Below are 27,347 nucleotides of genomic sequence, written 5' to 3' on the forward strand. Positions count from 1 at the left end.
ATGATTAGTTTCATAATCATGAACATTGGATGTTATTAATAACAAGGTTATATCATTGTATGAATGATGTAATGGACACACCCAATTAAGCGTAGCATAAGATCACGTCATTAAGTTATTTGCTATAAGCTTTCGATACATAGTTACCTAGTCCTTATGACCATGAGATCATGTAAATCACTTATACCGGAAAGGTACTTTGATTACATCAAACGCCACTGCGTAAATGGGTGGTTATAAAGGTGGGATTAAGTATCCGGAAAGTATGAGTTGAGGCATATGGATCAACAGTGGGATTTGTCCATCCCGATGACGGATAGATATACTCTGGGCCCTCTCGGTGGAATGTCGTCTAATGTCTTGCAAGCATATGAATAAGTTCATAAGAGACCACATACCACGGTACGAGTAAAGAGTACTTGTCAGGAGACGAGGTTGAACAAGGTATAGAGTGATACCGATGATCAAACCTCGGACAAGTAAAATATCGCGTGACAAAGGGAATTGGTATCGTATGTGAATGGTTCATTCGATCACTAAAGTCATCGTTGAATATGTGGGAGCCATTATGGATCTCCAGATCCCGCTATTGGTTATTGGTCGGAGTGAGTACTCAACCATGTCCGCATAGTTCGCGAACCGTAGGGTGACACACTTAAGGTTGGATTTTGAAATGGTAGAACTTGAATATGGAATGGAGTTCGAATATTTGTTCGGAGTCCCGGATGAGATCCCGGACATCACGAGGAGTTCCGGAATGGTCCGGAGAATAAGATTCATATATAGGAAGTCATTTATAAGATTTAAAATGATCCGGAAGGTTCTACGGAAGGTTCTAGAAGGTTCTAGAAAAGTCCGGAAGAAACCACTTTGGAAGGCGGAGTCCCAAAGGGACTCCACCACCATGGCCGGCCAACCCTAAAGGGGGAGGAGTCCCAAGTGGACTCCCCTAAGGGGGCCGGCCACCCCCTCCCAAGGAAGGGTGGGAATCCCACCTCTAGTGGGAGTCCTAGCTTGGGTAGGTTTCATGTGATATGGAAGGTTTTGGTTTGGGGTCTTATTCGAAGACTTGTAGACCAACTCTTGGGTGTTCCACCTATATAATGAGGGCCAAGGGGAGGGGGCCGGCCACCCCAACACCACAAGGTGGCCGCACCCCTATAGTGGCCGGCGCCCCCCTCTCCCCAAACCCTAGCCGCCCCACTCCTCCTTCTTCCCCGCATGCTTAGCGAAGCTCCGCCGGGTTTCTCCACCACCACCGACACCACGCCGTCGTGCTGTCGGATTCAAGAGGAGCTACTACTTCCGCTGCCCGCTGGAACGGGGAGGTGGAAGTCGTCTTCATCAACAACCGAACGTGTGACCGGGTACGGAGGTGCTGCCCGTTCGTGGCGCCGTGATCAAGATCTTCTACGCGCTTTTGCAAGCGGCAAGTGAACGTCTACCGCAGCAACAAGAGCCTCATCTTGTAGGCTTTGGAATCTCTTCAAGGGTGAGACTCGATAATCCCCTCGTTGCTACCGTCTTCTAGATTGCATCTTGGCTTGGATTGCATGTTCGCGGTAGGAAATTTTTTGCTTTCTATGCAACGTATCCCTACAAAGACTGGTTCTGTTCTTATGAGTTTCTGCAGTGTGGAGATGTTGTGCGCATGGGAGATAACAACCCACGTGAGATCGTGGGCATTGACTCCATTCAGATCAAGACGCATGATGGAATGACACGCACTCTGACAGATGTGATACACATACCTCTCATGGCCAGAAATCTGATCTCTCTCAGTACCCTTGATGTTGATGGGTACAAACAATCCGGCTCTCGCAGAGTTCTGAAGGTATCTGATACGTCTCAACCGTATCTATAACTTTTGATGCTTCATGCTTGTTTTACACCAATTCATATATGTTTTGTTTACACTTTGTTGCACTTTTAAATGATTTCCGGCACTAACATATTAACAAGATGCGAAAGTGCCACTTCATGTTTACTACTGTTTTTGTATTTCAGAAAAATTGTACAGGAAATATTCTCGGAATCGGATGAAACAAAAGCAGAAGTCAATATTTTACCGAAACGAAGACGATGTCCAGAGGGGGTCGAAGAGGCGCCACAGGGCGCGGCCTAGACCTGGCCCGCGCCTAGGAGGGTCTGGGCCCACCAGGCGCCCCACCGACCTAAATCATCCGCCTATTTATACATCTTCTCGCGAAAACCCTGGATATCTGAGCCTCCATCCACGAAAAGTTCCGTCGCGGCCGCCATCGCTGAACCCATCTCGGGGGGTTCTGAAGCTCTTCCAGACACCCTGGCGGAGGGGGAAATCATCGCCGGAGGCATCTACATCGCCATGCCCGCCTTCAAAGTGATGCGTGAGTAGTTCATCCCTGGACTATGAGTCCATAGCAGTAGCTAGATGGTTGTCTTCTCCACTTTGTGCTTCATGTGTCGATCTTGTGAGCTGTCCTAAATGATCAAGATCATCTTTATGTAATCCTATATGTTTGGTTTGCTGGAATCCGATGAATATTGAATGCTATGTTAAGATTGATTATATATTCATGTCATATGTTATTTGTGATCTTCCATGCTCTCTGTTACTAGTAGAAAGTCTGGCCAAGTGGACACTTGTGACTCCAAGAGGGGGTATTTATGCTCGATAGTAGGTTCATGCCTCTAGTTTTTAGGGATAGTGACTTTATAACTTCTAAAATGGTAGATGTGTTGTTTCTACTAGGGAGAAAATAACAATGGTTTATCCAAGGGCAATTCTATTGTTTACTTTACACACATTGCTTAATGTGATAGTCTGTTGCTTGCAACTTGATGCTGGAAGGGGTGCGGATGCTAACCTAAAGGTGGATTATTAGTCATAGACGTTACGGTCTATGTATTATGTAGTAATGCCCAATACCAAATCTCATAGTCATCTTGGAATGTATGGTCGACATTCTTTCAATTGTCCAGCTGTAATTTGTTCACCCAACGTGCTATTTCTTTAAGGAGAGACACCTCTAGTGAACGGTGGACCCCGGTCCTTCTTCCTTTACTAATAAATTCAACTGCAATCATGTTCTGTTTACTTTCTTCAAACACCTCCTTCCATTTGATACGTCTAATCCTTTGTGTTCAGCAAACCGGTGAGATTGAAAACCTCACTGTAAGTTGGGGCAACGTACTTTGGTTGTGTTGCGTGCATGTTCCATGTTGTTGCTGACGCCGGTAGTGCGTCCTACCACTAATCAGCTAGCAACACCTTCAGAAGTCACGCCTTTCTCCTACTGGTCGATTAAACTTTGGTTTCGTACTGAGGGAAAACTTGTTGCTGTGCTCATCACACCTTCCTCTTGGGGTTTCCCAACAGCGTGTCTGCGTACTATGAGCACACGCCTACAGTATCAAAAGGTTCTCTCATTCACATGATTGGTGATATAAATTCTGCAAAATTACATGTTCTTAGAGGTAGCACTTTGTCTGGTATTGTTGCTGCTCTTATTCCTGATGAATCTGGTAAAACTAATATGTGGCATATGTGTCTTGGACATATAAGTGAACATGGCATAGTAGAATTGCACAGGAGAGACCTGCTAGATGGCTGCAATTTGAGTAAGTTTGAGTTTTGTGAGCACTGCATTTTTGGTAAGCATAAAAGAGTTAAATTCAATGCTTCCGTTCATAACAATAAAGGGATTCTAGATTATGTGTATGCTGATGTGTGGGGACCTTCCCGCAAGACTTATCTTGGTGGTGAAAATTACATGCTTACTATCATAGATGATTAATCCAGAAAAGTGTGGTCTTTCTTTCTGAAACATAAATCTGATGTGTTTGATGCTTTTAGAAAGTGGAAAGTTATGGTAGAGAAGCAAACATAAAAGAAAGTTAAATTTCTTCATACTGACAATGGCATAAAGTTATGTTCTACTGTTTTCAATGATTATTGCAGCGATGAAGGCATTGTCAGGCACCACACCATCCCTTAGACTCCTCAGAAGAATGGTGTGGCGGAGATGATGAACAGAACCATTATCTCCAAGGCGCGCTGCATGTTGTCCAATGCTGGTATGCATAGACATTTTTGGGATGAAGCAGCCTCCACCACTTGTTACTTGATAAACAGGTCACCTTGCATTCCGCTTTAGAAGAAAACTCCTATTGAGGTATGATATGGTTCACGTGCTAATTATTCATAGTTGAGAGTTTTCAGTTCCACTGCTTATGCTCATGTTGATAATGGAAAGCTAGAGCCTAAGGCTGTTAAGTGTGTGTTTCTTGGTTATGGTTCATGAGTTAAGTCATATAAGTTATGGAATCCTAAAACTAAGAAAGTTTTGCATAGCAGGAATGTTGTCTTTAATGAGGCTGTCATGTTTTATAAGAGTTCATCTACAGATGTTTCTGATGCTATTGATTTTTCTGATGTTTCTGATGATGAGCAAAAAATGATTAGCGTGCAGGTGGAGCACGTGTAGGAGAAAGAAATTGATGTTGCTGAGAATGAGAACACTGTTGTTCATCACTCACCACCTATTTTGCAGCAAACAAATAGTTCCATTGCTTCTGATAGTCCGAGGTGTAACAAAGGTTCACGTCTCGTTTAACCGAAGAGTGTAATCTTGTTCATCATGCTTTGAATTGTCCTGAACAGGTGGAGCATGATACTGAACCTGCTACATATGCTGAGGTCGTTGCATTCGTTGATCGCGTGAAGTGGATTTATGCTATGCAAGAGGAGATGCAATCGCTTGACAAGAATGACACATGGGACGTTGTGCTCTTGCCTAAACAAAAGAAGGTTGTCTGATGTAAGTGGATATTTAAAAGAAAGAAAGATTTGTCTCCTAATAAGCCCCCGAGGTTTAAGGCAAGGTTAGTAGCAAGGTTTCAACCAAATTCTAGGTATTGATTATAATGATGTATTCTCTCCGGTTGTGAAGCATAGTTCCATTCGTGCATTCTTTGATATTGTGGCTATGCATGATCTTGAGCTTGAGCAACTAGATGTAAAGACTGATTTTCTCCATGGTGAGCTTTAGGAGGAGATATACATGGACCAACCTGAAGGTTTTGTTGTGCCTGGTAAGGAGGATCTTGTTTGCAAGTTGAAGAGGTCCCTTTATGGTTTGAAACAGTCTCCAAGACAGTGGTATAAAAGGTTTGATTCATTTATGATTGCACATAAGTTTAAGAGATCTCAGTATGATAGTTGTGTTTATATCAAGTTTGTTAATGGATCTCCAATATACTTGTTGTTATATGTTGATGATATATTGATTGCTGGCAAGAGCAAGAAAGAGATCGCTACTTTAAACTTTAAAGTCACAATTAAGTAGTGAGTTTAAGATGAAAGATCTTGGTGCTGCTAAGAAAATACTAGGTATGGAAATTACAAGAGACATAAAATCTACTGTGTTATTTTTTAGTCATCAAAATTACATTCAGAAAGTTCTTCATCGTTTTAATATGCATGATGCAAAGTCTGTTAGTACACCTATTGCTCTTCACTTTAAATTGTCAGCAGTCCTAGTACTAATGGAGATATTGATTACATGTCACGACTTCCATATTCTAGTGATGTTGGTTCCTTGATGTATGTCATGGTCTGTTCTCGTTCTGATTTGTCATATGCTATGAGTTTGGTCAGTCGATACATGGCTAATCCTGCTAAAGAGCATTGGAAAGTTATTCAGTGGATTTTCATGTACCTTCGTGGCACATCCAAAGCTTTCTTGAGGTTTGGCAAGACCGGTGAGGGACTCGTAGGCTATGTGGATTCAGATTTTGCCGCCGATTTGGATAAGAGAAGATCCCTCACAGGTTATGTGTTCACTGTTGGTGGATGTGTTGTGAGTTGGAAGACAACGTTAGAACCTGTTGTTGCCCAATCTACGACCGAAGCAGAATATATAACAATTGCTAAAGGTTGCAAAAAGTATGTTTGGTTGAAAGGTTTGTATGCTGAGCTTTATGAAGATGATACTTGCATTAACTTGTTTTTTGACAGTCAAAGTGCAATATACCTTACTAAAGATCAAATGTTCCATGAGATGACAAACCACATTGATATCAAGTACCATTATGTTCGCGATATTGTTGGTCAAGGTAAACTGAAGGTATGCAAGATAAGTACTCAGGATAATCCTGCTGATAAGATGACAAAGCCAGTTCATGTTTTCAAGTTTGAGATTTGCTCGAGCTTGGTTGGTATAACTGTTTAGCCCAAGTGGCTGTTGGCGCCAGCAAGTGTTTTTTTTGTTGTTCGGGAGATTGTTGAAGTTCATTCTACAAGATGGAATTTGTCTCAAGGTGGAGTTTGTTATATTGTGATCCAAATTCATATACTAAAGGGAGTCTAACTTCTGACGAGCGGAGCGAGGCCCGTCGCCGGTAGGCTTGGACCGAAGCGTAGCGGAGTCTGAATCCACCCCCTATATATATTCATCTTGTAAGCCGCCGGTTAGAGTTTTTAAGATTATAAGATAACTCACGGCGTTTGTCAACACTTCTCGATATAGTGAAGTATTTACTGGCTGGCGCCTGTGGTTTTTCCCCCTTCTGTGTTGAAAGGGGTTTTCCACGTTAAATTTTGTGTCTCCACTGCGTTTTATTTTATCGTTCTTCGTTATTTGCTTGTCGCGTTTATAACAAGGCTAGGCCACCAAGCCCTTGGTTTTAATGTTTCGACCCGGCTGAGGCAGGTGTCATTGTCTCATGTTTGTGGCCACCGATCAGCTTTGCTCACGCCGAAAGTTGGTCGGGTCAATGAGATTTCTTAGCTTAGAGAATTCTTCCAGCACAACATCACTGAACTTGCTGAGCTTGGACAAGGGAGGAGTTGTTGTAATCAGAGTGTTATCAGCACTCCAATCAACTCCTATCATTCCCAGCCGCTGTAGAAGTAAACTCTGACTAGTGACAGTATATGCTAACTGGCAAAAGGAAAAAACCTTCTCCAGATGCAAATTCTTAAACATCATCCTCCACTTCTTGATTGTATTGAAGATCGTCACCATAACTGCTTGATCTCCAGCCAAATTACATAATTAGAAACTAGATTCTTCATGGTTTTCAAACTGCACAACATAGCACAAGCCAAAAACGGAACTTTACAGTTTACAATGTTTTTTTTTTTTGTTTTAAATCCAGAATCTGGATATATATTCATAGATATCACCCAAATTGCAGCTAAAAATCCGAGATGGAAACCTATACACATTCAAAAGTAGATAGTTTTAATTTTTAGAACAAAATAAACAGAATCTCCATGCTTGTCCGTGTTCCTTTATTCAAATTTTCTTCAGGCAGCTACAGTTATTGGACAGCCTTGAGCTTCCGTGTTGTGAATTGAGAAATGGGTGGAAAATAAATAACAAGTATACATAGAAAATACGCTAAAGAAGAGACTTGTGGATGCATGACAATCTGTTTGAACCGACTCTGCTCAAGAGCTTGTGTTAAAGGGTGCAAAGGAGCTCCTCAAAAGAAACTTGGTGTTTTCTTTTCACACAGTAAAGATAATATATAAGTAGAATGCAGAGAAAAAAGAAACAAGGTGATCAATATGAAACCTTTGGTAGGAATACAAGTTGTCGAAAGAGGTGAAACAATTAACTCTCTGTGTTCAACTGAATTAATTTTTGGGCTGATCGCATCTTCCTTCTTCAGGTGACCAATGTCCGTTGATGTTTATTAGCCATTGGCTCTCTAGAATGTTGATGGTCGATATAGTCTCAGCCATAGTTTAAAAAATCGAACCAGTGAGGCGATTCGTTCACTGGTTCGCTGGTCGGACCACCGGTTCACCTGGTTCGGTGGCGACAAAAAAACATTAGTTTTAGTTAAAATTTAAACAAATTTCAAAGAAAAACGACCATAAAGGCATATATGGAGTATATTTCAATGCATAATCACAAAACATTGTGAGTCCAAGTGGCATTGGGTATTATGTGGTGATATTTGTCCCTAGCGTCTAGAGTTCAATTTCTTATGTGATTTTTTTACTGGTTTTTTGCTGTTTAGACTGGTGCCTTTTAAAAAACCAGTGATGTCGTCGGTTCAGATTTTTTCTGGTCGAACCACCAAACCGGTCTGGTTTTTAAAACTATGGTCTCAGCTTATCAATGGACTACGAGTACCCTATGCAAACATACCCTTATCAATGGACTAGAATATCAAACAGTTGAAGCATCTTATAAGAGCTTTGTATAAATGAATAGCCTACCAACCATAAGTCGTTTAACTAATGCTTCTGTGATCAATATATATAGGACTTCACCTTGAACCCAATTCAGCAACAAGCTCTAATGTTCGTGTTCACATCTCGACATCATCCTTCGTGGTACTGAATTGTTAATTGAGCAAATAGATGGTGGCATTCATAGTGTCCTCCGTAGCACACTATCAAACTGCAGATTGCAATCGTTATTTTGTTCAGTTGCTTTTTAGATGTTCCTTGCAGAAATAAAAGGTAAGTAGTGAAATTATATTACGAGGTGAAACTAGAAGTGAAGATATGGAAATATTACTTGGGAATAAGAGGCGTCTGGAGAAAAACAACCTCATCATTCCTTCCACTGCTAGCATGAGGAACCGAAGCTTCTTCCACTAGATTGCTAATCTGGAAAGTCCTACTGAAGCTCGACGCGACTGTCTCGGGTTCTCAGCTCTAGGTATACTTTCCTCTGAAGTCAATCGCCCAGAAATGAAACTTCATGATCAGCATGCTTGCATATCCAACTCAATGTGTGCAGTTGCTTCACTTTGGTGTTGATCAACTTGTATCTTCATTTTACAATTTTCTAGAATTATTCTTCCACTGTTCAAGTTGTCTCTTTAACCATGAAAGACACCGGAAAATTCCGAAGTGTGAGTGGGGTGCAGGGGCAAGTGGTTGCGGAATATTTCCACTCTTGAAAGATGTGTTGTTTTCGGTATTTACCATTGGCAATCATTGAATTCTTAAGAATTTATTGGTTTTTAATTATATGGGTTGGCGTTTAAAAACGATTGTCAGGAAGCGTATTTCTGAGCTCAGAACTCTGCTTGTATACATGGCAGAGCTGATGGCATAACTAGGGATCAATCCATTGTGTTCAAGAAATCCATCAGGGAACAAAGTAAGGACAGAAAACATATCTCACGAGAATATCTAGAAACACACAACCATGTGGGCTTAATCTGTCAATGTGCACATCAAAGAATCAGACGTATAGACAGCGAAAATTCACTGCAAAAAAATCATAAAGAATAGACGTACAAACAGAGACAAAATCGTCCGAAGCTCATGGATTTGTTGCGTGCCTACAGATCCCTCCTGCCGCTCATGCTGGCCTTGGACTGGGTGTACTCGGAGCTGAAATCCTGGCTGCCAAAGGCCATCCTCTGGAACTGCTTGATGTCCGCCGTGTTGGCGACGTTGAACATCTGGCTCTTCCCAGGCTGCACGCCGTTGGTCAGGTCGACGTCGTTCAGGGTCAGGCTGTCTAGAATCCTAACGACCTGAAAGACAGTCCGATGTGAAACGTGGTGAGCCGTTGCCAGATTTGATACAGTGTTTTTCTATGTGGTTTTTCGCGCGTACCTGCCCCATCTTGGGCCTCCTCGCAGCCGAGTGCCGGATGCACGCCGCGGCCGCCTCGATCACGCGGAACATCTCGACGTCGTCGAAGTCCCCGGCGAGACGAGGGTCCACCAGCTCCTCGAACTCCTGTTCGTCGATCGCGCGGTTCAGCAGCGGCCTCGCCTGCGGTTGAGAAAAGAGCATGCCACAGCATGTTGTCACTGACTGAATGAAGAATTTTTCTGTTGGGAAGGTCTGTGTCAGTGTGTTGCTGCTGCTAGATCTTACCCACTCCACGAGGCTCTCATCGCCAAGGGGACGGGTCGAGTCGACGGGCTTCCGGCCGGTGATGAGCTCCAGGAGCACGACGCCGAAGGAGAACACGTCCGATTTCTCCGTCAGCTTCCCCGTCGACGCGTACTCCGGAGCGAGGTACCTATATTCATCACAGATTCAGAGTTGACATTCTGTGTAAGTTCCCCCATTTTCTTTCCACCTGCTGAGATGAATGGCCGTGCAAACAAGTAGAATTCCTGCAGAGATGAATTTACCCGAATGTGCCCATCACACGCGTGGAGACGTGCGTGACGTCGTTCTCCGCGAGCCTGGCAAGCCCGAAATCGGCGACCTGGATCATGAAACCAGGTCTCGTCAGGAACTGAACACACAAAACAGCCAACATTTTTCAGAAAGATAACAGCAGTTTTGGCTTTGCAGTGTAAGAACAGAACCTGAGCTTCGAAATTGTCATCGAGCAGAATGTTTGATGACTTGATATCCCTGTGTATGATCCTTGGATGACCTGTAGATTACATGGAAGAACAACAATAAATTCAGATGTAATTCTAACAGGATGATTACAGGACACACACCGAAGTAAGTTAAACCCATCAACATCTTACAATCCTCGTGCAGGTAGGCCAATCCGCGTGCCGACCCCGCCGCGATCTTGACCCTCGTCGGCCAGTCCATCACCGGCCTTCCCTTCCCTACAGGTCGAACAATTTAGTCGCACCACTAAGCCATTGCAAGTTCAACAAGTAAGTCATGTCGAGATGGTGGTGTCCCGGCCAGTCCTACCGTGGAGGTTGTGGTGCATGGTGTCATTGGCGACGAAGTCGTAGACGAGCAGGCGGTGGTCCTCGGAGATGCAGTAGCCGACGAGGGAGACGAGGTGGCGGTGGTGGACGCGGCTGATGATCTCCACCTCCGCCTGGAACTCCCGCTCCCCCTGCCCGCCGCCGCCCTTGAGCTGCTTCACGGCCACCTCCCGGCCGTCGCCGAGCGTGCCCTTGAACACGCACCCGAACCCTCCCTCCCCGAGCAGCTTGTCGCGCGCGAACCCGCCCGTGATCTGGTACAGCTCGTCGAACGAGAACGACTTGCTGTTGCCCACGCTGAGGTCGCCCGACGTCGCCACGCTCCGAGCCGGCCCCTGGCTCCCCATCGTGCTGCTGTAGTTACCCGACACGAACCCTCGCTGCTGCTGTTGCTGCTGATGCCCGTACGCCTGGCTCGCCGTCGGCGACATGCCCGGCTGGTTGCCGCCCATGCTGAAGTTCATCGACCCCGGACCAGACGGCACATGCAGGAACGGCGCCTCGCCGGACATGTGCTGCGGCATGTAGCGCGGCGCGCCGAAGCCGGAGTAGTACTGGTCGGAGTACTTGCGCTTCCGCCGCTTCGTCAGGCACACGAACACGCCGGCGAAGCAGACGAAGGCGATCACGGCCACCACTGCCACGCCCGCCGTGGCGCCGGAGCTCAGGCCGCCACTGCTGGGCGGTGTCGGTGCCGGCACGCTTCTATCCGCTACGGGAGGTGTTAATGCCGAAGCCGGAGGCGAGTGCGCGGTGGCAGAGCTGTTCGTCTGTCTTGACGGAGGCGGCTCATAAACCCCTGGTGACTGACGTGGCGGCGGCGCGGCATCCACTGGAGTCGACGCTGGTGACTCCGCGGCGGGCGGCGGGGGTGACGCTTTAGACGAAGGCGGCTTGGCCTGCCACTCGGGCGACGGAGCGGACGGCGGTGGTGGCGCCTCAATGGGGGAAGGTGGGGATGCGGTACTTTCCGGTGGGGGCGGTGGGTTGGCCGTGGGAGATGGGGGAGGAGCCGTCGTCGCTGGAGAGGGTGGCGGAGGCGGCAGTGCCTCCGGTGGAGGTGCAAACGCTGCTTCTGGTGGAGGTGGAGAGGATGCTTCTGGTGGAGGCGGAGAGGATGCCTCGGGTGGAGGAGGCGGTGATGCCTCCGGTGGAGGGGGAGAGGACGCCTCCGGTGAAGGAGGAGGTGAGAGCGGCGGTGATGGCGGGGGAGATGACGGAGAAGGCGGTGGAGATGATGGTTTAGGCGGCGGTGCAGAAGAGGAGTCGGGAGGCGCCGGCGAATCGTTATTCGAGGAAGGAGGAGGGGTTGTCAGGTTGTTTACTAAATCGTTGGCAGCTGGTGCGAGGCCACCGCTACCTCCATTGCCACCACCCCCGCCGCCACGGCCATTGCTGCCACCACCACCACCGCCAGCTTGGAGCAGAGTTCTCATTGTGCACAACTGCAAAAATAACAAGAGCCAATGTTCAGAACAAACATTGGTCTTAAGAAACATCATAAGCAAAATTCGAAAGATTAATAGTATTACTCTACTAGCAATGCGTTCCGTAATAAAAAAAAAAGTTGGCCACGGAGAAGTGGTCCATTAGTTTATAAACTAATAACGCAGCCATGATCTGAATTGAATAAGGCATTTTTCACTATGTTGTGATTGTCACCAAAAGTTGAAGGCAAGGCATTACACCAAAGTTTAATTAATCAAAATGACGATGGGAAAATTAAGGGAACAGTTTTATAAGCCTTTTTTCCTGTAAAAACTTATAGGATATAAAATATAAACAGAAGAACAACCTTGTAGTATATCATGGGGCTCCACTCATTACCATGACAAACAAACTCCAAATGGGTTGACTTCTAGCCAGAGGCTGTACAATTTCAGCGGAAAAGAAGATAAACATGGTAGCAAAGGGACAAACCAAAGTGTACTGCTCATTAGCATTAGACCCTCCCAAAGATTAGACCTTTGGACAGTCCTCCACTTCTACATATCACAACGCATCTTCTCCTTGCATAACGCGTATTCCCGGAAGTACAAGATTCTTCCAGCTCGTTAAGAGAACTAATTACGCGGAAGCTTCGTTTGTCAGAGCATACAATGTAGTACAGAGCATCTGAGTTAGGCTTATTGAAGAAAATGGATCATTTCATATTTTTGCGATCAAGAAATGGATCATTTCATAAATGCAAACATTGTGAATCATCTAAATTATAAAAGAAAAGGTGGTTCTGAATTTTCTTGAATTGGGCACCTTGCAAACCAAGAACAAACAACAGTTCTTACCTAAAATAAAAACAGTTCTGAACATTGACTAGAAGCAAGGAGGAAGATGAAGAAGAACACGGGAATCCATGAACCGTACCTCCAGATAACCGGAAGCTACCACCTCAGCGGATCAGACAAGTACCCGAGCCGCGCGACGGCGGCGCCTGGGGAGCGCCGATCGGCTGAGCGACGCAATCTCAGTCCGCATGCTGCATTGGGACAAGAGGAGACGACGGAGCCGTGGAGGAAGAGAGGGAAGAAGCAGCGGTCTCCGGGAAATGAAGCGCCAGGTCTCTTGATCATCTCTTTGGCCGTTGGGACTCGGAGAACGTGGCACCGACGACTCCCTGGAATGGCTGTGCTGGAACACGTCGGCGACCAGAGTTAAACTATGTCTGTACTATCTTACATGCGTACAATGATTCTTTCTGGATTAAACTATGCATGGGACTAGGGAAGGGAGATGCAAGTAGTAGTCGCGGCCCTGCCATTGTCGACTACTTCGGACGGTGGAGCCGCGGAGGAGCTATCATTGGTGGCTGGCTGGTGCTGCTACATGAAAGCTGACCCCTCCCTGCACCGCCGCCTTCCTCCCCACGCGACCCCTTCATGCACCGCCGCCCCTCCACCCTCCACCACCATCCCCTCCCTCCCCCTCTCCTCCCTCCCCACCCGATCTTCGCCCCGGTCGTCTCGCGCGAGGCGGCTCCGAGCGACGATCCAAACCCTAGAAAAGGCAGTTGATCTTCCTCTTCCCGGCCGCTGCCGCCGTCGGGGTCGGCGGTGGCGGACGCGCCCGGCTGCCAAAGGCAGGGGCGGTGGTGGCGCGCCCATGGACTCCCCTTCGCGCGGAGGCGGGGTCTTTCAGGGCCGGCGACGGTGGACGGCGGGTCTGGTGGTGGTGGCCTTCGGCTACATCATCTGGATCATGGCGGGGGATGCGGTGGTGTGGCGGAATTCGACGAGGCGGAAGAGTGGCAGCGAGGCGGGGGCAATGAGGCTCGGCCATGGCGGGCAGCAGTCGGCCGTCTCCGAGTCGTGGGGGTGCGTAGCCATTATCCCGACGGCTGTCGGCCTCCACCGACCGGGTTGGAGGAGGAAGATGGACCGTGGTTCCCAGTCATGGCGGCGTGATACGTTGCAAACGTATCTAAAAAAATTGATGATCCATGCTTGTTTTACACCAATTTATATATGTTTTGCTTACAACTTCATTGCACTTTTATACATTTTTCGGCACTACCTATTGACAAGATGCCACAGTGCCAGTTCCCTGTTTTTTGTTGTTTTGTATTTCAGAAAATTTATACAAGAAATATTCTCGGAATTGGACGAAACAAAAGCCGAAATCAATATTTTACGTAACGGAGTCAGAGTCCAGAGGGGGGTCGAAGAGGCGCCACAGGGCGGCCAGACCACCCCATGGCGCGGCCACCGACCTCGCCCTTCAGCCTATATATTCACGATCTCGGGAAAAACATAAACACCCGAGCTTTCATCCACGAAAAGTTCCATCGCGGACGCCATCGCATACCCTAACTCGGGAGGGTTCTGAAGCTCTTCCCGGCACCCTGACGGAGGGGGGATCATCATCGGAGACCTCTACATCCCCATGCCTGCCTTCGAAGTGATACGTGAGTAGTTTATCCCTAGACTATGGGTCCATAGCAGTAGCTAGATGGTTGTCTTCTCCAATTTGTGCCTCATGTTTAAATCGTGTGAGCTGTCTATCATGATCAAGGTCATCTTTATGTAATGCTACATGTTGTGTTTGATGGGATCTGATGAATATTGCATACTATGTTGAGATTGATTATATATTTGTCATATGTTATTTGTGACTTGCATACTATCAGAGGAAAGGCGATTGGTGTGCTGGAGCCAAAGACGTCTGGGAAGCTGAGCAAGCTGGGGCGAGTTGGCCGGCGGCAAGGAACATCCCCCTATTTATGGGAGAGTTTCCCAAGAAGGCGCCACTTCCCACGAAGCCCACTTCCTAGTCCAACAGTCTAGATGATGCACTTCCTCCATAACTAGCGGCTCGAGCGGCAACCGCTTAAGTCGTGGGTTGACTCAAGTCGCATACCGGGCCCAGCCACGATAGGGCCCCTACCCTTTCGCCTCCTGACGGACACGTGCAGGACAGGTGCCCGGGGGTTACTGTGGGATCCCTGGCAACCAGAGTGCCATGGACCTACGGTTGTTGGGCCCTTGGAGTTCACAACAAGACAATCTTTAGCACCCTACCTTTTAATAAAGGCAAGATACCTGTGTATAGTGCTATTCCCGGGATCACTGATAGCACACACATTTCAAATGTAGTAATCATAGCAATAGTATCAAATTTATTACAACGTAGATCCACAGGAGATAAAATAAAGTCTTACAAATTGCATAGTCAGATTGACTAGCTCAAATATAAAAGTTCAAAGCAAACACAGCGGAAATAAACTTCAATGAGCCTCCATCATCTCCATGCGCCACAGGCAGACATGTTGCAATGTAGACTCGAGATCCTACTAGTACTCATCTTCAGAATAACCTGCATGTTTGAATATGCAGCCCCACGAATGGAGGTCAGTACAATGATGTACTGGCAAATGACACTTATATGGTGGCAATTTTGGGCATGACTATCTACATGATATTTGGCAAGTGGAGTTTAGGCAAATTTGCATAAAGCTAATTTTATCCTACATTTTATTGAAAACAAAACATTTTGAAAATCTTTGAATGACATTATGAAATCACGCCATGGTTAAATCCTCCATGGGTTTTTGAATAATCACATGGTTACATCACCCATGAGTTTTCAAAGGTTGATACAAAATTTTAAATACATTCATAAAAGATAATGAGATTCCTCCGTACATTCCCTACCTAGAAGCTCAAATTGTCCATAACCGGGGACACGGCTAAGATCTTAGATTTAACTCTCGAGAGGTTGCGCTCTTTACCCACAATTCACAACCAAGCCCTTTTGCCAAAATTCTTCATCTTCATTAAGGCCAGGACGAGGTCACTACGAAGCTTTTCCTTAATAGCCCCCCTACCTACCGGATCCGCCCGTACCCAGAAACTCCACCCGCTGGCGGTACCCTAGGCGAGGTTTCCCACTAAGTACTTAGCTAAGACAGAGCCCATAATGTATTGTGGTTGCACTGGAAGCTATCTAAAAACAAGGACGACATAATAATCTCTCTAATCCTGGGTGGCAACCCCTATTCAACCGCGCACTCTCAGGCACCCACCCGTCCACTGGTCCATCCCCAGGGATCGGAGCCCTGAGCAGCCGCCCACCACTCAAACAATCCACCCAGGTGATTCATTAAGGGTTGTTAATTTTCACTTTTCAAACCATCACAATCGAAACAATGAAACGGTATTTGGCATTTGATGTTGCAGAGCAGAAATAAAGTATCCTATCAATAGGTTCAGGAGTAGCTACACACTACTAGGGTTTGCTAAGCATAGCATAATACTTTTCTTTTGAAAACAAAATCCTACCATGCATACTAGTTGAAAAACACTAATGCATAATGAAATAGGTAGGAATTGAATGTCACTTGCCTTGATCAAAGCAACCGGCACACTCACAGCAATCACAAGAATAACCTTGACCTCCTTCACAATCTAAACAAACAAGCAAACAAAATAAACAGACATTCAATATGAACAATCATAGACATGTATGCATGCATGATATGCGCCAATTAATTTCACAATAGAGGTAGTATGTAAGTGTTGTATTAGGTGTTCTCTGATATGTGAAATGTTAATAAGGTATTCTGGACATTTAATTTGATTTAGAAAAACCATTAATCGAGTATTTACTTAACATATACAACCTTATTAATTAGCTAATGCAAGCATTATGTGTTGTAAAAATATGAATTGACCTCCCTGGATAGGCTACAGTAACACAAGAGTAGACCAATTGGAATCATTCGAAAATAAGTTATAGAATTTGAATTATCATTAAATTACTGATTTGAGTAGATTTTACTAAAGCAAGTTTGTGCACGTATCAAAGTTGTACAATTTTTATTCCATGTTGTAGTACATTATCTGAGGATTCCAGAAAGTACATAATCATAAAATTTGGACCAGTAGATTATTTTATACAATTTTTATAGTGCAAAATAGTCAATTTCTCTATTTGAATTATAATGCGAAACCTAACACTAAACCTATACAGTATTACTGCATAGTTGTATTCTACATATTACAAGCTTTCCAACGATATAAACTTTGTTAAATTTGGACCAACGGTTGATTTTATATTGATTTTACAAGTTTGGACAGCAAATCTGGGATTCAAATTCGAATTTAAACTAGTTGACTGGTTTTGACTGGGCGCTGACTGTGCGCCACGCGGCGCGACCTGATTGGTCCAAACCTGTTCGGCTGGATCACTGACGTGATCCGTTGGATCTAATCCTACGGCTTAAAACTAAAAAGCAAAAGAAAAGAAAGAAAATAAAAACAAAAGGAAGGGGGGCTCACCTTGCCTGCCAGTAATGGAGGAAGGCAGCGGGCGGCTCCAGCGGGGCGGCGTCGGCGGCGCTCCCGGCGGCGAACGGCAGCGGCGAGGGCGGACGAGGTGCAGCTCGTCGCGGCGAGGGCTCGGGTGGCAGCGGCGCGAGCAACGGAGGGCTAGGGCGGCGGCGGCGCTTGGTTGGACGCGGTGGCAGGCGCGGCGCTACGGCGAGCAATCGCCGTCGTCTGGCGGCGCGGCGGCGGGAGCGGTGTGGGGGAAACGGGGGGCGGGGGTCTGGGGCTCTATTTATATGCGGTCAAACTTGAGCTCCACGGCACGTACGTCGAGGTGGGGCCGACGCGGTTAGGGTTTCGGGGAGAGTCCGAGTTGGACACGAGGTTGAAGACGCCGCTGACAAGCGGGCCCCGCTGGCAGGTGGGTCCCACCTGTCAGTGAGAAAAAGGAAAAAAAAGAAAAAGAGAAGGCAGGGGAGAGGCGGTGCGGGCCGCGTTTCCAGGCCTCTTTGGGCCGACGCGGTCGGGCTGGCCCAGTTCGGTCAGTCCGAACCGTTTCTTCTTCTTTTTTGTTCTTTTCATTTTTCCTTTTTCTTTTTACTGTTTTAGACATAACTTTTGATTTAGGAATCCAAAAAGGGTCAAACCAGTTTCTAATTTTTTGTAAAATTCAGGGCTTTGTTTTAAACCACAGAGGGCAAGGGTTTTACCAAAAGAGAATGGTAGGGAAAATAAGAGTTTTACCCTAGAGTATAAAGCTATGGTTGTGTCATGTTGAGTTTATTATTCTATGTGAACAAACAAATGCACAAATGACATGCATGCAATTTTTTTATTTTTGAAAAACCTGGGATCTTACAGACTAACCCCCTTAAGATGAAGCACGTCCCCGGGCTTCGGAAAGGCTAGCAAATAGGTGTGGTGATCTTCTCGAATATTTTCTTTACGTCCACAATTGCTTCTCACTTGGTATGGTGGCTCCACTGAATGCAAAACTCGATAGTCCTGGTACGAGTATCCCGTTACTATGTGTATCATATCTAGGCTAACCCCCTTAAGATGTTTAGCCTAATATCCCCAATATTCAATTGGGATGTGAATGGAATCCTTTTTCCTTCTGGGATAGTGGGTGTGACTAACACAATCAAAGGCTCCTATATAGGTCGTCATCCAGTCCATTTCCAAAATCACGTACAATCTTAGCGAATCCAAGGTTACTAAAAGGGCGGTGGATCTATAGGTCCTAGTTAAATTACGGCATCCCGAATTGACTTTCATCTCTCCATAAGGGGAACCTACTTTAATTATCTTCCCTATTGATTCCGAGGTTATTCTATTTTTATTCACAAAAGCTCTTGATATGAATAAATGTGATGCACCAGTATCAAATAAAACCAATGATGTAAATGAGTTGAGTGGAAACATACCCATCACAGCGTCAGGTTCACTCATCACTTCTTCTACATTGAGGTGGTTCGCTTGTCCCTTCTGGAATGGATTGGGTTTGGTGGCATCAACAGGTTTATTCTCCGGACAGTCATTGGCAAAGTGTCCGGTCTTCTTACACTTGAAGCAGGTGATATGGGACAAGTCCCTTGAATTGTGGTGGTGCTGACCATTATTTCCATTGTGGTGTCCGTTACCCCCATTGTGACGGCCATTGTTTCCATTGTGATTACCATTGGAATGGTCTCCCTTGAATCCTTCATTGTGCCTATGACCATTGTAGTTGTTGCCATTCCCTTTACCGAAATGACCATTATGCTTGTGTGAGTTGTGACTCCCACTTCCTTCGGAAGAATGGTGCTTATTGTGAAACGGTTCGGTGTGGTTCTTGCTATTGCTGAACTTCCTCTTACGATTTTCCTCCTTCTTGATGTTATTGTCCAGAGTGATAGCCTGATCAAGTAGGGACTGGTAATTGGGCGCATAAGCTACATACAAGGGAATCTTCAGTTCACCTTTTAGTCCATTTAGGAACTTCTCCTTCCTTTTGACATCAGTGTCAATGTCCTTTGGAGCATATCTTGCCAAGGCACAGAAGTCGTCCATGTACTCCTTCAGAGTCCTTCCTCCTTGCCTCAGGCTGCGGAATTCATCCCTTTTTAGATTCATAATGCCCGAGGAGATATGAGCAGTACGAAATCCTTCCTTGAAGGTTTCCCAGTCTAGGTCATCTATAGGATGGGTAAGTTGATAAGTCTCCCACCACCTTGCAGCAGGTCCTTCCAACAGATGTGCCGTGAACCTAATCTTCTCAGCCTCTATGCATTCACAGGTGACTAAGTCCTTATTGACAGAACGAAGCCAGTCATCTGCTTCTATTGGCTCAGTAGCACTGGAGAACTTGGCTGGTCTGAGTCTCAGAAATCTGGCAAGTCTGTCCACTGGGGGCAGGGGTGGTGGTGGAGGTGGCGGTGGTGGTGGAGGTGGCGGGGGTGGATTGTTGTTGTTGTTCTGGGTGGTTTGAATGAACTGGGTCATCATCTGCATGAGTTGTGCCTGAGCCGTCATCATCTGATTCAGTGCCTCCTGAGTTGGGTCACGTCTTGGTGGCATCTGGGGTTATTTAGCATAGATAGGGAGTGAAATTTCCTACCCATGCACAAACAATCACACAACCAAACAAAAACATTTAAAACCAGGATTCCAAACTTTATTTATATTTAACGAGTTTCGAAAAAATACGACTCAGATAGTTGGTACTGCCATACATCAGATAGTAGGACAATACAAATGAGTATAACATATTACATAAGTTTTAAATGGAGGTCGAACTAAGGCTTCTTGGTTAACTTCAGCTAGAACCACTATACAACAACATTCTTTTCCTCAGGGTTGCAATCTGACTGTCCTTGGCTTTATTGAGCTCTTCATACATACCAAGTTTAAGGGATAAGTCAACCATGTCACTTCGAAGTCGACCTACGGTAGTATTCAGGTTAGCGGTCTCCACCTTTTCTTCTTTGAGGTCCTTCTGGGTGTTGTGCAGCCTATACTTGAGTCTTTCTCCAAGTTCATTTATATCTGCCCAGGCAACACATCTTGCGGAATCGAAGAAGGACGTGTGGAGTTCAGGGTTGGTGAACATCCAATGTTCCATCTTCTTGTGGTCGTCTTCTTCGTCCATGTACAGGTGAAGTTGCACCCACCAATACTCTTGTCCGTCATCCATCACAGGAAATCCCTTGTACACTGCTTCTCCTTTGAGTCCCATGCTCTCCATGATATTCTTTAATGCCTTTGGAAACTCAGTGTCACATTTCAGGGTCATGGTCATCACTGGTCCTTTCTTGATGGATTCAATGAGGCTGGTCATCTAAGAAAAGAAGGAAAACATTTTTAGAATGATTAAAGATTAGAGTATGAGAAATATTGGAGAAGAGATAAGATAAAGTAATGTACTTGTATTTCCTAGGGTCTTCCTATTTCTAATCCAAACCTAGGGTCTCGATTCTACAGGCAACACTATGCTCTGATACCATTCTGTAGCACCCTACCTTTTAATAAAGGCAAGATACCTATGTATAGTGCTATTCCCGGGATCACTGATAGCACACACATTTCAAATGTAGTAATCATAGCAATAGTATCAAATTTATTACAACGTAGATCCACAGGAGATAAAATAAAGTCTTACAAATTGCATAGTCAGATTGACTAGCTCAAATATAAAAGTTCAAAGCAAACACAGCGGAAATAAACTTCAATGAGCCTCCATCATCTCCATGCGCCACAGGCAGACATGTTGGAATGTAGACTCGAGATCCTACTAGTACTCATCTTCAGAATAACCTGCATGTTTGAATATGCAGCCCCACGAATGGAGGTCAGTACAATGATGTACTGGCAAATGACACTTATATGGTGGCAGTTTTGGGCATGACTATCTACATGATATTTGGCAAGTGGAGTTTAGGAAAATTTGCATAAAGCAAATTTTATCCTACATTTTATTGAAAACAAAACATTTTGAAAATCTTTGAATGACATTATGAAATCACACCATGGTTAAATCCTCCATGGGTTTTTGAATAATCACATGGTTACATCACCCATGAGTTTTCAAAGGTTGATACAAAATTTTAAATACATTCATAAAAGATAATGAGATTCCTCCGTACATTCCCTGCCTAGAAGCTCAAATTGTCCATAACCGGAGACACGGCTAAGATCTTAGATTTAACTCTCAAGAGGTTGCGCTCTTTACCCACAATTTGCAACCAAGCCCTTTTGCCAAAATTCTTCATCTTCATTAAGGCCAGGACGAGGTCACTACGAAGCTTTTCCTTAGTAGCCCCCCTACCTACCGGATCCGCCCGTACCCAGAAACTCCACCCGCTGGCGGTACCCTAGGCGAGGTTTCCCACTAAGTGCTTAGCTAAGACAGAGCCCATAATGTATTGTGGTTGCACTGGAAGCTATCTAAAAACAAGGACGACATAATAATCTTTCTAATTCTGGGTGGCAACCCCTATTCAACCGCGCACTCTCAGGCACCCACCCGTCCACTGGTCCATCCCCAGGGATCGGAGCCCTGAGCAGCCGCCCACCACTCAAACAATCCACCCAGGTGATTCATTAAGGGTTGTTAATTTTCACTTTTGAAACCATCACAATCGAAACAATGAAACGGCATTTAGCATTTGATGTTGCAGAGCAGAAATAAAGTATCCTATCAATAGGTTCAGGAGTAGCTACACACTACTAGGGTTTGCTAAGCATAGCATAATACTTTTCTTTTGAAAACAAAATCCTACCATGCATACTAGTTGAAAAACACTAATGCATAATGAAATAGGTAGGAATTGAATGTCACTTGCCTTGATCAAAGCAACCGGCACACTCACAGCAATCACAAGAATAACCTTGACCTCCTTCACAATCTAAACAAACAAGCAAACAAAATAAACAGACATTCAATATGAACAATCATAGACATGTATGCATGCATGATATGCACCAATTAATTTCACAATAGAGGTAGTATGTAAGTGTTGTATTAGGTGTTCTCTGATATGTGAAATGTTAATAAGGTATTCTGGACATTTAATTTGATTTAGAAAAACCATTAATCGAGTATTTACTTAACATATACAACCTTATTAATTAGCTACTGCAAGCATTATGTGTTGTAAATATATGAATTGACCTCCCTGGATAGGCTACAGTAACACAAGAGTAGACCAATTGGAATCATTCGAAAATAAGTTATAGAATTTGAATTATCATCAAATTACTCATTTGAGTAGATTTTACTAAAGCAAGTTTGTGCACGTATCAAAGTTGTACAATTTTTATTCCATGTTGTAGTACATTATCTGAGGATTCCAGAAAGTACAAAATCATAAAATTTGGATCAGTAGATTATTTTATACAATTTTTATAGTGCAAATAAGTCAATTTCTCTATTTGAATTATAATGCGAAACCTAACACTAAACCTATACAGTATTACTGCATAGTTGTATTCTACATATTACAAGCTTTCCAACGATATAAACTTTGTTAAATTTGGACCAAGGGTTGGTTTTATATTGATTTTACAAGTTTGGACAGCAAATCTGGGATTCAAATTCGAATTTAAACTAGTTGACTGGTTTTGATCAAGTGATCGTGCGCCACGCGGCGCGACCTGATTGGTCCAAACCTGTTCGGCTGGATCACTGTCGTGATCCGTTGGATCTAATCCTACGGCTTAAAACTAAAAAGCAAAAGAAAAGAAAGAAAATAAAAACAAAAGGAAGGGGGGCTCACCTTGCCTGCCAGTAATGGAGGAAGGCAGCGGGCAGCTCCAGCGGGGCGGCGCTCCCGGCGGTGAACGGCAGCGGCGAGGGGCGGACGGGGTGCAGCTCGTCGCGGCGACGGCTCGGGTGGCGGCGGCGCGAGCAACGGAGGGCTAGGGCAGCGGCGGCGCTTGGCTGGAGGCGGTGGCAGGCGCGGCGCTACGGCGAGCAATCGCCGTCGTCTGGCGGCGCGGCGGCGGGAGCGGTGTGGGGGAAACGGGGGCGGGGGTCTGGGGCTCTATTTATATGCGGTCAAACTTGAGCTCCATGGCACGGACGTCGAGGTGGGGCCGACGCGGTTAGGGTTTCGGGGAGAGTCCGAGTTGGACACGAGGTTGAAGACGCCGCTGACAAGCAGGCCTCGCTGGTAGGTGGGTCCCACCTGTCAGTGAGAAAAACGGAAAAAAAAAAGAAAAAGAGAAGGCAGGGGAGAGGCGGTGCGGTGCGGGCCGCGTTTCCAGGCCTCTTTGGGCCGACGCGGTCGGCTGGCCCAGTTCGGTCAGTCCGAACCGTTTCTTCTTTTTTTTTGTTCTTTTCATTTTTTCCTTTTTCTTTTTACTGTTTTAGACATAACTTTTGATTTAGGAATCCAAAAAGGGTCAAACCAGTTTCTAATTTTTTGTAAAATTCAGGGCTTTGTTTCAAACCACAGAGGGCAAGGGTTTTACCAAAAGAGAATGGTAGGGAAAATAAGAGTTTTACCCTAGAGTATAAAGCTATGGTTGTGTCATGTTGAGTTTATTATTCTATGTGAACAAACAAATGCACAAATGACATGCATGCATGCAATTTTTTATTTTTGAAAAACCTGGGATGTTACACAATCACTCTAGGAGGCAACTCCCGAGTGAGGCTCCGCAAAGTATAAAACCCTCTCGGAGACATCCAGCTGAAGCGAAAGACATGTATGGGGAGGAACACCCTCCTATAGGTTCCCTAGCCTTCGTTCTCTACCAGCCAGAAGGCCCCTTTCAGGGGGATAAGATCAATCAAGAGGCTTAAGATTCCTTCTCCACCAAGCCTGCTGCAAGGACTGGCAAAGTGGGCTCCTAGGCTACAAGACGAGAAAGGCCTGCGCCACTCTCGTCATGGCTGAGCTCACAAAGCTCCGTCCCGAGGAGGCAGGATTCCTTTGCCCCTTTGGTGATTAAAGCGGGCTCGACGAGGACCAGAAGACCAAGGCCCTGCCCTTGCCTCTTTAGTGCAAGGTTGGGTGGACGGCACAAGCTGCCAACAGAGAAGTCATTGACGACCTCATCATCTGCCACAGACCGATACTTTAATCGGCCATGGACTCTGTCCATCTTGTAAAGGGTGGGGAGTTTTCCCGCCCTCAGTTTGGAGATGTGGAAACCCTTCCTCCTCAAGATATTTCAAGGGGAAGAGGACCAGCTCCTCTATACAAGGGCTAGCCTTGCTAGCGTAGAAGGGGACGATCCTGAGCGATCACAAACCCTAGATATTGTAGGGATACGTTGCATAGAAAACAAAAAATTTCCTACCGCGAGAACGCAATCCAAGCCAAGATGCAATCTAGAAGACGGGAGCAACGAGGGGATGAACGAGACTCACCCTTGAAGATTTCCAAAGCCTACAAGATGAGGCTCTTGTTGCTGCGGTAGACGATCAGTTACCGCTTTCAAAAGCGCGTAGAAGATCTTGACGGTGCCACAATCGGGCAGCACCTCCGTACTCGGTCACACGTTCGGTATTGATGAAGACGACGTCCTTCTCCCCGTTCCAGCGGGCAGCGGAAGTAGTAGCTCCTCCTTGAATCCGGCAGCACGACGGCGTGGTGGCGGTGGCGATGGAGATCTCCGGCGGAGCTTCGCTAAGCGTTGCGGGAGAGGTGGAGGAGGTGGGGCGGCTAGGGTTTGGGAGAGGGGGTGGCCGGCCACTATGGGGTGCGGCCAAGCTATGGCTTTGTGGTGGCCGGCCCCCTCCCCTTGGCCCTCATTATATAGGTGGAACACCCAAGAGTTGGTCTACAAGTCTTCGAATAAGACCCCAAACCAAAACCTTCCATATGACATGAAACCTACCAAAGGTGGGATTCCCACTTGAGGTGGGATTCCCACCTTTCCTTGGGAGGGGGTGGCCGGCCACCTTGGTGGAGTCCACCTGGGACTCCACCCCTCTAGGGTTGGCCGGCCATGGGTGGTGGAGTCCCTTCGGGACGCCTTCCAAAGTGATTTCTTCCGGACTTTTCTAGAACCTTCTAGAACCTTCCATAAATGCACCGGATCATTTTCAAACTTATAAAATGACTTCCTATATATGAATCTTATTCTCCGGACCATTCCGAAACTCCTCGTGATGTCCGGGATCCCATCCGAGACTTCGAACAATACTTCGAACTCCATTCCATATTCAAGTTCTACTAATACGACATCAAACCTTAAGTGTGTCACCCTATGGTTCGCGAACTATGTAGACATGGTTGAGAACTCTCTCCGACCAATAACCAATAGCGGGATCTGGAGATCCATAATGGCTCCCACATATTCAACGATGACTTAGTGATCGAATGAACCATTCACATACGATACCAATTCCCTTTGTCACGCGATATTTTACTTGTCCGAGGTTTGATCATCGGTATCACTCTATACCTTGTTCAACCTCGTCTCCTGACAAGTACTCTTTACTCGTACCGTGGTATGTAGTCTCTTATGAACTTATTCATATGCTTGCAAGCTAATTAGACGACATTCCACCGAGAGGGCCCAGAGTATATCTGTCCGTCATCGGGATGGACAAATACCACTGTTGATCCATATGCCTCAACTCATACTTTCTGGATACTTAATCCCACCTTTATAACCACCCATTTACGCAGTGGCGTTTGATGTAATCAAAGTACCTTTCCAGTATAAGTGATTTACATGATCTCATGGTCGAAAGGACTAGGTAACTATGTATCGAAAGCTTATAGGAAATAACTTAATGACGTGATCTTATGCTACGCTTAATTGGGTGTGTCCATTACATCATTCATATAATGATATAACCTTGTTATTAATAACATCCAATGTTCATGATTATGAAACTAATCATCTATTAATCAACAAGCTAGTTAAGAGGCTTACTAGGGACTCATTGTTGTTTACATAACACACATGTATCAATGTTTCGGTTAATACAATTATAGCATGGTATATAAACATTTATCATAAACATAAAGATATATAATAACCACTTTTATTATTGCCTCTTGGGCATATCTCCAACAGTCTCCCACTTGCACTAGAGTCAATAATCTAGATTACATTGTAAGGTACCTAACACCCATGGCATTCTGGTGTTGGTCATGCTTTGCCCTAGGGAGAGCTTTAGTCAACGGATCTGCTACATTCAGATCAGTGTGTACTTTGCAAATCTTTACTTCTCCATCTTCGATGTACTCGCGAATCGAATGATAACGCAGCTTGATATGCTTCAGCCTCTTGTGTGACCTTGGTTCTTGTGCATTGGCGATGGCACCCATGTTATCACAGTAGATGATTAGTGGGTCCAATGCACTAGGAACCACACCGAGCTCTACAATGAACCTCTTCATCCATACCGCTTCAGATGAAGCCTCTAAAGCCGCTATGTACTCCGATTCTGTTGAAGACTTTGCCACCGTGCACTGCTTCGAGCTTGCCCACCATCGCTGACACCATTCAATATAAACACGTACCCAGTGACCGTGACTTAGAGTCATCAGGATCAGTGTTCCAACTTGCATCGGTGTAACTTGTTACAACGAGCTCTTGGTCACCTCCATAACAAAGAAATATATCCTTAGTTCTTTTCAAGTACTTCAGGATATTCTTGACCGCTGTCCAGTGTTCCATTCCTGGATCACTTTGATATCTGCTAGTCAAACTAACAGCATGTGCTATATCCGGTCTAGTACATAGCATGGCATACATGATAGAGCCTACTGCCGAGGCATAGGGGATCTGACTCATCCTTTCTCTTTCTTCTGCCGTAGCTGGACCTTGAGTCTTACTCAAGACCTTGCCTGGTAACATAGGTAAGAATCCTTTCTTACTTTCGTCCATTCTAAACTTCTTTAGAATCTTGTCCAGGTATGTACTCTGTGATAGCCCTATTAGACGTCTTGATCTATCTCTATAAATCTTGATGCCTAATATATA

At 45.5% G+C, this 27,347-nt stretch overlaps 1 protein-coding gene across 1 annotated transcript; it reads right to left on the bottom strand.

Annotated features, from left to right (window-relative positions):
• Positions 1 to 9,117: 9,117 nt before the first annotated feature.
• On the bottom strand, positions 9,118 to 19,976 carry LOC127317012 (uncharacterized). Its single transcript, XM_071823943.1, has 11 exons — positions 19,894 to 19,976; positions 18,852 to 19,773; positions 17,718 to 17,849; positions 16,494 to 16,556; positions 10,637 to 12,101; positions 10,459 to 10,545; positions 10,288 to 10,358; positions 10,108 to 10,184; positions 9,845 to 9,992; positions 9,578 to 9,739; positions 9,118 to 9,495 (listed from the first exon to the last, which is right to left on the bottom strand). The coding sequence occupies exons 1-11, from the start codon at positions 19,974 to 19,976 to the stop codon at positions 9,298 to 9,300; spliced, it is 3,408 nt and encodes a 1,135-aa protein (XP_071680044.1). The 3' UTR covers positions 9,118 to 9,297.
• Between the last annotated feature and the right edge of the window lie 7,371 nt (positions 19,977 to 27,347).

This window comes from Lolium perenne, chromosome 7, assembly GCF_019359855.2.
Source record: "Lolium perenne isolate Kyuss_39 chromosome 7, Kyuss_2.0, whole genome shotgun sequence".
In the NCBI taxonomy this organism is placed as follows: Eukaryota; Viridiplantae; Streptophyta; class Magnoliopsida; order Poales; family Poaceae; genus Lolium; species Lolium perenne.